General features: G+C 43.4%; 1 protein-coding gene across 4 annotated transcripts; it reads right to left on the reverse strand.

Annotated features, from left to right (window-relative positions):
* Nucleotides 1-194: 194 nt before the first annotated feature.
* gal (galanin/GMAP prepropeptide) lies at nucleotides 195-13,906 on the reverse strand. 4 transcript variants are annotated; one of them, XM_077022328.1, is made up of 9 exons: nucleotides 4,793-13,906; nucleotides 4,454-4,566; nucleotides 2,771-3,869; nucleotides 2,616-2,696; nucleotides 2,278-2,332; nucleotides 1,843-1,914; nucleotides 852-938; nucleotides 535-603; nucleotides 195-447 (listed from the first exon to the last, which is right to left on the reverse strand). In XM_077022328.1, the coding sequence occupies exons 4-9, from the start codon at nucleotides 2,694-2,696 to the stop codon at nucleotides 386-388; spliced, it is 426 nt and encodes a 141-aa protein (XP_076878443.1). In that variant the 5' UTR covers nucleotides 2,771-3,869; nucleotides 4,454-4,566; nucleotides 4,793-13,906; the 3' UTR covers nucleotides 195-385. The 4 variants fall into 4 exon arrangements, with proteins under 4 accessions (XP_076878443.1, XP_076878442.1, XP_076878445.1 ...); XM_077022327.1 differs by having other exon boundaries at nucleotides 535-606; XM_077022330.1 differs by lacking the exon at nucleotides 1,843-1,914.
* Between the last annotated feature and the right edge of the window lie 41 nt (nucleotides 13,907-13,947).

Genomic DNA, 13,947 nt, shown 5'->3' on the forward strand with positions numbered 1-13,947 from the left:
ATATTCCTGTTTAGAACCCAATAACCTTCTTTTTTCAGGGAAAGTGAATATGTGAATAAGACTGAATGTGATATTGTGACATGAAATATCTGCTTCATAAATTTGCTATTATTTTACTATCCCTGAATTATGAATCATTGCAGGCTAATTAATGCAAATTGCATATATTATATGACAAAATAGTGTGAGTCAAATGCCATTAATAACTTTTATTTGTGACAATCTTGTGGACAATCAAGTAGATCTTCAGGACTTATCTGGCAATACTGAAGCAAACAATACTGTAATAAAGACATGGAGCGCTCATTAGATGGTGTTCAGACAGACATGGCAAAGGTCGGAGGTCAGAGTGCATTGGCCAGAGAAATCAGAGGTTTAGTCCGAGTTATGGTTGACTCAGCTCATCTGAGGTCAGAGAAGAAGGCAGATTTTCAAGGGCACCTATTTCTGAAACATGAAAAGCAGTTGAGTTCAGTTCAGCACAAGGAGAAATGAGGGTCAGATTGAAATGTACAAATATTTTTGAAAACTCACCTTTCAATTTGAGATACGAGAGGAAGTCTATGATGGTATGGACAACATCTTCATCTGTTATTCTCAGAGCTCCTCCAAAAGTAGAAAGTATCTTATTAGCTACAGACTGCATAATGATTACAGACAGTGTATTGGCTACAGACACTTTTTTTTTACCTCTAAAAAAGTCAGGATGCTTTTTACTAAATCAGCCCAAATTGTGCTGTCTTCCTTGTTCAACATATTGTCTAGTTTTTAACAATTTTAACAATAGTTCCCTCCATGCATTGAATATCGCCCCTGTGGGCTACTGAGAGAAGAATGGTCTGGGTGGGTACCAGATCTGAAGGTGTCCTCTAGAGATGTGTCTCTCTTTCCTGCTAACCCATGCTTCTCGTTGAGCGTCCTGTGGCTGTCAATGGCATCTGCTTAGACAGGACAACCACACATCAGTTAACCTGCTTGGACAGGACAACCACACACACACCAGTTAACCTGCTTAGAAAGGACAACGACACACAACAGTTAATCTGCTTAGAAAGGACAACCACACACAACAGTTAATCTGCACAAATGCATGTTGGTGGAGTCAACACTTCCTTCTCTCCCTCTCTCTGTCCGTTATTTTCTCTCTCGCACACAGACACACACACAAACACGGGTAGCACTTTCGCTTGACAGGAGTGGTTTGCGACCCCCGTGTCTCTAGTGAGCATGTCCGTTAAAGTCTGTTTTAAGGTGAAGGAGCATCCTGCAGGGCTTCAGTCATGGAATTGCTTTCAGTTTGATCATCACCAATCACAAGGCACAAGGCAAAGAGCACAGCCATGTTCAGAGACAGAAACAGGAAGTGTGACCTGCAGAGGGAGGAAGTGATGGTAGGATCTCACAGCAAGCCAACACAACCAGACAGACAGGTGAAGAGGAAGCTAACACGGAAGAGGGGGATCAGAGCTCCTTTCCTGAAGGGCTGCTGACACGCTGACATTCATTGGCTGAAGGAGCCTTGTCCACTCAGATGTTCAGAAAAAGGCTTTTTTTTTCAACCTTTTTTCTGTTGTGATCATTTTTGAATGATGTGTATGATTACGAGGGTTGTTGTTATTACTGTCTAAGGATGTCTGTTGATACTATAACAACTAAATCATTTATGGGATGCCTCAAGGTGGGCATTGTACATAACCCATTTTTATGTACTTAACCTATTCAGATCTTTGCTACAGACAGGCACTTCTAACACAGAATTTCCACGCTGACAATACAAACACAGCAATACAGTACAGAGCAATTCCCTGTGTTGACATGATCGACCTGCAGGAGCTAGCTTACATTGACCAAGTAGCTCTTCTCTCCCCCTTGCACTGGGAGTATCCTTTATCTGTATTAGATGATCAATACGACCTGAAACACATGGATGAGGGAATTTCACCTGAGCTTACCCAACTCTACCGCACAGACAACGCTGTGTAGCTAACAAGTGCCCTAATGTTTGACTAATTAATCTCAGCGTGACATCCTCCCTCATAATCCAACTTGAAGGAAAAACGTGTTAGAAACGCGGGTTCCCTAAATATGAACCTGCACTCCTTTTCAAGCGCCTTTAATCAGGCAATCAATGCACATAAATAAAAAAATGTTAACATGAGCATTAGATTATGATAAAAAATAAATAAATAAAATGGAGACATTGGACTAATAGAATTTACTTAATTTGTAAGACAGCTAAGCAAAAAAACATCTGGGGATAAATATGGGGAAACTCACGAGGACCGAGGAGATATCCCGCGCTATTGAGCGTCCAACCGCGCTTCTCCTTCGCCTGCGAGGAGGAAAATATGAGCTTAAAATGTCTTAATGAACTTACTGAGACTCTTTCGCTGTAATTTAACAACGAGAATTATTGGCAGGGACAAAAGTTTTTACCATACAAGTATTAGTACGTACTAACATTTGTGATTACATATGACAGACATTGATACAATCTGGTCTGTTGTTCTGCGTATGGAAAGGAACTACCAAATTAACCAAAACAAAGCAATTTAAAGTAAATCCTTATATTATATAAAACTAACTTTGAGATTCAAAACGAAGTAATTACATACCGCAATAACCATTCCAAGTGTCTCCGTCAAAACTGCGCAAAGAAGAAGTGATATACAAACGCTGCCAAAACACTTCTGCATCTGCAAAACAAAGTAAATATTCGTTCACTGGCTCTTTCCATAGTGCTCAATCTGAAAGAAGCAGAATTACGTACCCTGAGAATCTTCCGTTGCTCCTTCACAGGAAAAAAATGTTACTAAAAAACCGTCTCCAACTCTAACCAAGACAATTTGATGAGACTTCTCTCCTGCTTCAGGTGTTCTGATGCTGCCCATGGCTTGGCCGCCTTTTATTGAGACAAGGAATGTGTCCACTCTTGCGTTTTTACGTCAGAAGACGACATCTCTCTTTGTCGTCTGAATCGGAACATGAAAGTAAATTACGAATGATCGCGCCTTATTGTTCTGGTTTTAGATATGACTCCGTTTCCTTTTGAAATTGGAAAAAGCAGAGTATGAAAAGTAAACGTAAGATATGTAATTTGGATTAGAATTTAAATTAAATGTTGCATTTACAAATTTCCAGTAGTTATGAAGAGTGCAATAACTAGAAATTAATTAACAATCAAGTATAGGACGGAAGTGCAATTAGCCCTTTTCGTTTCGGTAAGTTATTAATTTTAAAATATTTTGCAGGCCACTTTTTAATAGACAACTTTTCAGTTACTATAAATATCAAGAAATAACGACCCTGCAAGATGCACATGCATCTCCCAGATATGCATTGGGTTGATCAATTATTTTCTCTTTGCATCTTAGTTATTAGTTTGTCCTGACATACGCACAGAAAACCCAGTATTACTTAGGCCAGTGTCATAAAGCAGATATGGTCATCTTTTAAAGTTTTATTTGCATGTTTTAATGGTATCAGCTCTAACAAACATAGTACAGCCTTCATGCACAATCATCGCATTCATTCATTAGGTTGGCGGCCTGCGCATGCTATTAAAGCACCGTCTGGACAGTCCACCGATGTACAGACACTGGGCAGCAAAGAAGAGGCCGCCAAGTAGAAAAATAACAGAGAGAAGTAGACGGGCCAAGCTGACTTTATGGGTCGAGTTTTGGTCCAAGTGTGAGACAGGCCCCGTGGTTCTGTCCTCGTTTGGAGGTCTTTCCGTACACAACTCCACAGCAGGGTTTAGAGCACTCTTTGTTTGGGTTGCAGTGTTAATCATTGTCTTTTCTGAGTGTTGGTCCTCACTCCTCTGAAAAGCAGGGCTTTGACTCATTCGTGGACAGTCCCGTGTAATGCTGGTTTGAATGAAAGAAATAATATGTTAATTCTTTTTGAATTAACAATTTCTTTTTCTATATAATTTGCTGAAAAAATAAACATACAACTAACATATTTACATTATATAAAATCCAGTAACTTTACTAAAGACTAATTCCATCATGGTGTATTATCATTACCTCTAAATAATTTTAAACGATGAACTGTTATACAGCTAACAGCCTAGTTTGCATAATAAATGCTGGGTTTTCTAGTTCTTGGGTATAGTTCTGGACCCAAGACAAGGAGGGACAAAATGTGTAGAGTTGTTGTAGAATAACAAACATTCCTCACCTGGAGGGGCACCTGCATATGTCATATGTAAACGGTATGTACTGCTCAGTCATGTGCCATGAAGCAGATTGTTAATGATTCGCTGAACATTGCAAACTTTAAAGTGTAACCTGTTCTTAGCTGCATGGAACCCTAACCCTAACTCTTTTAGAGCAGGTCTCATATGTTTAAAAGTTAGACAGGACGCCGTGAGAGTCAAACTCATGACATTGGTGTTGCTTGTACCAGGGCAAGTACTGGATCACTATGTACAACAACCCATTCCTACCAGTAATCCTCACGGCAGTGTCTGTGCTCCTCCCGTCTTTCGTAGTGTCTTCTGCATGCGGGTAGGTTCACATGAACCATGAAGGCAGCTCGAGGAGAAGACATACTGGAACCCTGTGGTCCATGGTAATGGTGGTCATTTCTTTGGTCAGTTAAATACTGATCTGATAATGACTTCATTTTGGTATTCAGTCCCACTATAGTCTGAACAGGAAATCGTTTAATCAACTTAATGAAAAGCTTGACTCACTTTTAGGTAACTTTACCCTATAAATAAAAATGTGTTAATAATCAAATAAATAAAATAATAGCAACAAAGAAAATGAGTTATTAATTTTACCTTTTTGTCCGGTTTCTCTGCCTGAACTGTTAGTAAGGGCATGGTAAACTCGTCATTTACGTGTCACCTCAAGCATGTAGACGCTCGTGAGAAAATCACGAATATTGAATAATAACACAACGCGGTGCCCTTATAGGACTGTCCCAGCTTATGTAGTATATCTCACACAGTTACATTAAACAGTCTCTCTAAATCATCTCTCTGACCATTAATGAACGGTTACTGAATGTAAATAACCTGCATAGCTAGCTGAGTGAAATGTTTCATGAAGATTATCAAACGTCCTTACTTCCATATACAAATATCCAACATATCCAACTATGGTTGCTAACTAGCTATTTTCCGTGATATTGACCTAATGTAGCTCTGCAAACACTGCTAGCATAAGTAGTTAGCTTCAAACTAAAATGCCCCGCGCGCCCCAGCCTCGTCTCTAAAGCCTCGGCCAGACTCCTTTTAGCTTCTGTTTGCTTGCCTTTGTCATAAGGGGCTGTCAGAAAATGATGGATTTGCAGATATTTCATAGACATTTGCAAGCTTGCTGCGTGCTCGGAGATGGGGTCTCAGTTCTTACAGGCTGCGGTCCGGAGGCCTGTGAGGATAATCCAGCCCGTGAATGCCTTTGAATTGTATAATCTAGACTCGTTTTCTGTGTCACATGCCTGCTGTTCTCCGACGCCTTATAGGACTGTTGTGGGAACTTGAAAGTATAAGAAAATATTTGCAAATCTGTCATCTGTGACCATTTCACTCAAAAGGAGTGTTTAATGCCTTCTGTGACATCTTGACATTAGAATTTGGCTCTTAATTCGCACATTTATGTCAGTAGGCTACTTATTTGTGGTTGTGCCTTTAAAACTGAGTCACACATTTCTGTAAATCATTTTTATAGTTGATGATTATACATTTGCATTTACAGTGTAACAAGACAAGAACAACCAAGAGTTTTTTTTTTAGTTTAACGTATTCAGTTTTGGTAAGTTTAGCCTTCAGTAGCCTTTAATATGAGGACAACGCTGGATTTGGGTCCAATTAGCCAGATTAAAGTTAAAAGATCTGAGATTTGTAGTGTCTAGTCGTTTCTGAACAGAATCTCACTGAGAAAAAACTGCGACTTCATTTCATGGTCCTTGACTGCCGTGCTATTTTCTGTAGTAGTTTTATCAGTGGATTACATCCGTCTTCTGTAGTGATGATAAGGTTATGGTGTCACCCCAGAGGTCACAGCGGGCTCTGAAGAGCCCAAACCCAATCGTGGATAATGAGATTAGGATTGAGATGTGCTGTGTGAGTGAGCAGGACTTGGGCAGGTGTGGCTGCTGGTTCTGCCTGGTGTTCTGTGGGTCAGAGAACGTTCGAGACACCGGAGGCAGTATGGCTTGGGAATGCTGAACAATGGTGCCACAAGGGGCCCTGTCAGCACAGTGGAGAACATGATGGACCACAGACGCCAGGCAGTGACCTGCAAGATCTCCACCATTACCCAGGCTCTCACCACTGGGCTGCACGTCATCCTCCTCACGCCTTTACGTCTGGGCTTTGAGACAGCACCAGACTCTTTATCTAGTGGGTCATTTTTGTTTTCTCCGAAATACTGTCGTGAGAAATACACAGTTTTTTAGCTTGAGAAAATTGGGTAATCTCATTCATATATGGCTGTAATTCCCATGACATTTTGCAAAAGAAAAGAGCATGTATACTGTTTTTCTTTTTATAGAATTTGTACAATGGTGTTTTTTAGTTATGGGATTTTTTAATGGTAGCACAATTGGTCTGTTAAAGATGTGTGATGTAACTGGCTGTGGTGTCATGTAGGAGGACTGTATCTGAAGAACATGACTTCAGTAATACTCCTTAATTATGCATTTGAATCATGCGTCTTTGCTGTATAATCCGTAAGTGTTTTCGATGCATGGCAGATATGCTCTGTGTCTTATGAATGTCTTACAGCACGTTTTGATCCTCGTCAAAGCCACTTAGAACCTTATACTCGCCTGTTTTTCCTGCATTTATCACATCAACTACCAAATGTCTGGTCGTTTGCTTAATATGCCCCACCCCTTAGAAAGTTCCATTGTAACAAAATAATCAAAAACATTCACTTCATTTGTCAGTGGTTTTAATGTTATTGCTGATCAGTGTATGTCTTGATTTAAGTAGAAGTTTTTCTCCCATATTTACCCAATATTCACCCAATACTCACTCAAACTCACCAAATTCTCATCCATTCTCTTCACTGAGACCCAATGACTGATTCCTTCACCAAATTTGTAAAATTGCTTTCTCTTCGTTCCTGTCAGCAACAATAAGGCATTTTGGAGAGACACAGGCAGACTGCAGGCTGGGAACTGAGTAAGTCCTATATTTACATGTATATCACATTAGTACAGTATCTACAGACCTCATATGCATCAGGACTCTTCTATCCTGTTACTTTTTATTCCCATGTACAGTGCAGGTATAAAAGCACTGCCCTCAGTGCAACCTTCATGAGTTTGTCCTGTGACATGGTGTTTAAAATAATGTAGTGGGGAAATAATAAAGAGATGTTTAATATATTGCATATATCTTTGTCTCCACCACAACAACTATCAATTTTAAACAGTTTAAATCAAAACTGGAAAATTTGGATGCAGCTCCATCTTTATATACTAATGACCATTTTGAATGACTTTATATAGTATTGTAAGTGAGAGAAACCTATCTTAGAAATAATATATTAAAATACTTTAGGTAGCACTGCAAAATTTTAGCGCGCCTGGACTTAGATGAGATCTGGTTTGAGTGCTTCTGGGAAAGAGATTTTGAGAACACACCGAAAAAAAAAGCATGTGAGGTCATAGAAGCTCATGCTGTAACCTTCTCTCCACACTTCCAGCAAACTGGCCAAAGAAAAGCCAGGAAAAAGCCTGCTGACTTTGACATGCTTTTAGAGCAATCTCCCCCAACAGCACCATCAAAGGGAACAGGCCATATCAGAAAATATGAATGATTAGGTCTGTTGTAAGGCGAGATGAGGCTTAAGAAGAGAGGCGGTGGCTGAATGGGCTGGTGCATTGTACGCTGGGGGGAAACAGTGTGGGTGCATAGTGCTCCCTCCTCAAAGAGCGGGATTACGGGACCGCAGAGGGACTGGATGCCGCAGAGCCACATTCGTAGTAATGCATGTATTTTCCCGGAGAGCTACGTAACGCATGATTAGCATTAAAATGGTGGTCCTGTGGTAGCCCTGTTGTCACAGCCGTACCCGAATGACATCGTAAACATATCGAACGCACCGATGTTTCTGCTGCGGGTCCTGATTTTCCCCCATGCTAATATGGATCAGGAGGCTCGGCCCACTGGTGTCCTTATGAGAATATACGTGTGCAGGTTATTCAGTGCTGCAGGAGGATTTGAGGTCATGGCAGGTCTGTTTCCTAGAGCCCATCCAGGGACAGCCAAAGCAGTAGAGACCTGGCAGGCCCTTTTTGCCAGGGGAAACAACTCAATCCTTTTACACGTGGAGGCCTTGACTCTTCAGATGGTGAAATAATTTTTACTGATTTCAAGACCGATTAATGGAAGGGACTCCTTACCACCGGTTTGCCTTCACACAGAAGATTTCCATCCAAACTGTGAACAACGTGACACACCTGTTCAAAATATTGGGGGGGTGGGTGTTCATGGCACCCCTGTTCCAGTTTGGGGACAAATCCAGCGTTGTCCTCATATTAAAGGCTGCTGAAGACAAGTTTGAATACATTAAACGTATCAAATGTAACGGTGCGGTGAGGCTGAATGATGAGGTGGGTGCGTAGACACACGACGTTTACTGGGTAGGCTAAATGTAAAGCGCAGGCAGCCCACATTTAACATAAACACACATAGATGTTAGACCCAGACAAGGACGAGCGCAAGACACTGTGTAAACGTACATTAAATAGACAAACTACACGAGACCCCAGCAGGGCCAGAGTGGGCCACTTTTGCAGCCCGGGAGTTTCATGACCAAATCTGGCCCAAAATTATTTTCCCCTCCCAATCGGCCCAAACTAGAGATTGACATGAGCCAGCCCATCGGGAATCCTCCCGAATCTCCCGATTAGCCACTCCGGCTCTGGACACCAGTGATGACGAGACGAGCCACAGCTGAGACCAATGAACACACATACAATGACACCCACGGAAATACACATATGGACATAACCAGATGTAGACGACACAAACACACGCCCAAGGGGAGGAGTACGGGCTGCATGCTGACGCCACTCATGAGAAATATTTAGGCAGTTCTTATTATTTCTTGTTATACTGTGTAAATACAAATGTATAATTGTTAACACAAATGTTACTAAACATAAAACAACTATAATAAAGGATTTACAGAAATGTGTGTGACACTGTTTTAAAGGCACCACCACAAATAAATACTGATGTACAGTAAATGTGTGAATTAAGAGGGTCTAATGTGCAGGGTCTAAAGGCCAGTTTCCTGTAATGGCTGTCCTGGAAGATGTCAAGATGTCACACAGGTGACATAAAATATAACACTCTTTTGGTGAAATTGTCTTAGACAGACAGGTGGTGGTGGTGGGGGGGGGGTCACACACCTGTGCTTCAAAGGCAAAGGCATGATTACGTTAATTTTGGGGAGGGCCCTTCCTGTTCCAGCATGTCTGGGCCATGTCACAGTTTGAAGAGTTTGGTGTGGAGGAATTCAAATGGCCTACACACAGCCTGACCTCATGCCCACTGAACGCCCACCTCTGGGACACAAACTGGCATGACTGGAAACACCAATGGTGATAGAGGCAATAACAACTCCTAGCAAACCTTCCCAGAAGAGTGGAGGATGTTATTAGGTGCAGAGACTGGCTGTACCATTTAATTTAGAAAGGCCATGATGCATCAACAGGTCCCTTTTGGGCCAGAAGCACTAAGTAATGCATGTTGGACCTCAAGGTGCTGTAAACACATTGTGTCTCAGTCATCTTTAACAAGAGTTTAATTGCATTGTCTTGGACAGTAATTCAGAAAGAACACTAGCGGTGTATTCTCTGCCTACTGTCAGCGTTGGCATAGCAGTCGTTAGCAATGTGGTTTCGGCTTGTCTCCTGTGTACAATTGAGTTTCCCCAGTGAACGGGCAAGACTTCTGTGGCCTAGTGCGTCAGCCTGGGCTACAGCAAACATTCGTCTCGTTTCTATATGACTCATTACTCCTGACACAGTGAAATAAAAAGCACATTAACAGGTGAACTTTAAGGTTAAGGTTCACTAACATTTTTTGTTTTACCTCCAGCTCATGGAAGCTAGAAACGGTGTATTTCCTCACTGCAGCATCTCCCGTTTCATCACTCGGCCCCATTATCTCCGCAGCTCACGGCGAGATACTGAGTGCTGTTTTTGGAAATTTTTGAACTGCTTGCCAGAAATACACACAGCTAAATAAAGTAGCTGTACAACAAGAAGTGAACCTTCACGGATCAGTTCCAGACATTCTTAATCAGCCAAAAAAGCCCCAAAACACTGGAGTGCACATGAAACGCCGGCACCGAGATGCCGGGTAACCCGGTGCTGCATAACCATGTGCGTTCTCAGCCCAGGAAGTAATGACACTAATTTTCCATTCAAGAACACACCTGTAGTGTAAGTCTTGATTCAAGTTTAATTATCCTGCCCCCTCTCGATAAGAACGTGGGGAGGACGTAGCACTGAACATGCAGGTAATACCATTAATATGTGCAAATTACATTTGATTTGTCACCTTATAATGGAGCACAATATTAGCAATTTCAACACATTACAATGTGACACTGTAATTATGGGTTATTTGGAAAGATGGGAGATAATAGGCCTGGCGCTCTGCACCGCTACATTTACTCACCGTTATGATTCACCACTTGAATATGAGCTGGGGCTTCGCACCTTATAGAAGTGGCCGTGAAAGGTGTCCTGTCCTGTCCTGTCCCGGCCTGCTTCTCAGACGGACTCTTTTTACAGTTTGAATTAAGAGATTTATTTTGATTCACTGATCACATCACTTGATTGATGTATTTCAGCAGAGAGTGCAGGTGTAATTGTAATGTAAGGTTGGCCACATACAGAGCAGGGGGTGTTGATGTCTGTGCTCTTACAGTGTCCTGACCCTGTGCTCTGGGTTAGACTCAGTGTCCTGACCCTGCGCTCTGGGATAGACTCTCGGTGTCCTGACCCTGCGCTCTGGGATAGACTCTCGGTGTCCTGACCCTGCGCTCTGGGATAGACTCTCGGTGTCCTGACCCTGCGCTCTGGGAGAGACTCTCGGTGTCCTGACCCTGCGCTCTGGGAGAGACTCTCGGTGTCCTGACCCTGTGCTCTGGGAGAGACTCTCTGTGTCCTGACCCTGCGCTCTGGGATAGAATGTTTACCAACTGTAATCACACACAGGATGAGACATAAAATATCCTGTGTCAAACCATTAGAGCTTCACACAGTGTCCCGCCCACTCGCTTTATACCAGCAACCACAGCACCGTGAGCTCTTCACAGGGTCATCAGGTAGACCCTGACCCTGATCACTGATTCGTTGGTTCAGGCCCACGACATCGTCTATATTGGTACATGCTCCTGTTCATCCACATTGCAGTGATGCATGATAACATCAGCGTATTGCTCAAATGGCCAGTTAGCCAATTTTTCTTTTCTTCTTACACACAGTAACCATGGAGAGGAGTTTAATTGGCAGGCCATGTCTACTTTTGCTGTTCTGTGGGATCAGAATGGGCGGAACCCATACAGCAGTCGTGTCACACAGCCACAGGCGCAGTTTGAAGCTCTTCCCAGAGCCCCGCGCGTCTCTTCCCTGCACTGAAGACTGGCGCCACCATGTGGACAGCGTTAGATTTGACGCGCCTTTGTTATATTGCCGAGCAGGGGTGGGTTTCCCGAAACGTTCGTAGCGCTAAGTACTTCTTAACCTCGTACGTTTCATACGAGGTTAAGAAGTACTTAGCGCTACGAACGTTTCGGGAAACCCACCCCAGTATAGTAGTGGGCGTGGCTTAGTCTAAAGCGCATTTAGCGCAGTTTCTGGTACATTCATAAGATTCCTGGTTGGCTGATTAATAAATTTACGGTAATGGTGCCGAGTTGCACCATTTTTCTCCCCAGTTTCCTGTTCTGTGGCAAATTTCTTCTGCATGAAGATTTTTCATATTTGCATGAAATGTATCTTTTAAACAGCTGCATAACCAAACAGGCATTTGATGTTGTTCAGCATTTTGCAGGCCAGTAGATTCGTACGCCTGTCTGGGGCTCGAACAGGTCGCTGAACGCGGTAGAGCTTCAGTCTTTATCAAGGGAAGGCATTTTAGCTTGCTACTGGGAATATTTTCAATAATTTAACCCGCAATTCATTTTCACGTTTTCCTTTCACATTAAACATTAAATTAAAGTGAATGCCAGCAGTCGTATATCACGACGACAGCGGCCCATTTCAGTACTCTGGGCCTCATAACGCGTTCATTACGGGCTCCGTGGAGGCTGCACGGATCTCGGCCCGCTGGAAGCGCCTTCACCGCCGTAATGAAACCCGAGTGGCCACAACGCCCCCCGGATCCATTACGTACTTTGACGAAAGGAGCGATTTCCCTCGTCATCCAGGAACAATGCAGCAGCTACAAGCAGAGCGACATTATAACGCATGAAGCGGTGCTGGCCAAGGTTCGCCGGTGATGAGACGTGACTGTACTTGAGGTCGGACGAGCTCGGAGCAGCTGCGCTGCCAGACGCGGCCAGCAGAGGGCAGGCTCTCACCGCCCGCTTCTCACTTTCCGTCCTAGTTAACGTTACTATTGCTTTTCAATGTTAGACTTTACATACAACACTCGGAGCACCGCTGGTATTTGATTTGATACCAAATTCAAATCCTGATGTGGAAACTATGGGCGTCACCATGATGTCCCAGCACGAACCGAACTGTAAACATGGTCATTTGTAACCGAGATACACACTAGTCCAGGGGTGGCCAACCCGTCATAGACCAAGAGCCACTTTTCTTACTGTGTTACGGCAAAGAGCCACATCGTACATGGGCGAGTGTAAATTATTAGCTGTGAAGACAGTCAAATGCGTGTTTCCACTACGCCGGTTTTAAAAGTATTAGCGGCTCGCTATAGGCTTGTAAACTAACCGCGCACCACGAAAATGTAGCAGTGTGTAGCCCCGTTTGTGCAGGTGAGCCCGCGGACCGGCTGGGGAGCCGCATGAAACCAGGCAAAGAGCCGCATGCGGCTCGCGAGCCACGGGTTGGCCACCCCTGCACTAGTCGCTCACTGGTCTGAACACTAATTAAACTGGAGTCTGACGATATTCCTGATATCCAACAGAGAGCCACAATAAAATAACTTAGATATCACTTACACATAGCAAACGTAAAAGCTGACACATCGTTAACAGATGATGTGCCTGACCAGTTTTAGAGGTTGTAAAGGTTATCGCAGTTACACAGACCTGCCAAAAGAGGGCACACTTGGGTGGATACCTACGCGTAGTAAACTCCTGCTCGTTTGCAGTTGAACTCCAGAGGAGGCGTTAGGCTGCGTGTATCGTTTCCACAACAGCATTTAGGTCTGTCAAAGCATTACGGAGAGCCACAGCTGGAGAAACATGAGCCGTTCAGCTGCACCGTGTCCCACAAAGACGTTATTGTCAGAGAACAGAGAATATAACCACCGATCACTACAATGAAGCGGGTATGGGGTTGAGCTGAACAGGCAAGTGCTCAGACACGAAGGAAAGAAACCTCCCTGGACGAGCTGGCACAGAGAGCATTTTATTAAAAAAAAAAAAAACTGAGAGGGAATAAACCTGGCGAGTGTGTGAGCATGTGGAGCAAGAGTCTCAATCCCAGCATGCTCCGCGTAGAAAAGCCAAGGTGCGTGGAAAGAAAGGTCGTAAAAACTGAAGCACTTATTCACAGGCCGTGTGAAGGAGAGGTTACGATCGCAGGCTACATGCCACTGGAATCCACCTGAGTGTGGTGTGCGGGGCGCGGGCTCCAGCCACGCACCGCAACTGTCCACCAGGGCTGGGAGGAACGGCACATTTCACACCCCTCTTCACCAACAAGGTTATCAAACAAAACCACCTTCCAGAGCTAGCTTACTGGGGGACCAAAACAAACAAACAAAAC

This window comes from Brachyhypopomus gauderio, chromosome 11 (assembly GCF_052324685.1).
Source record: "Brachyhypopomus gauderio isolate BG-103 chromosome 11, BGAUD_0.2, whole genome shotgun sequence".
NCBI classification, from domain to species: Eukaryota; Metazoa; Chordata; class Actinopteri; order Gymnotiformes; family Hypopomidae; genus Brachyhypopomus; species Brachyhypopomus gauderio.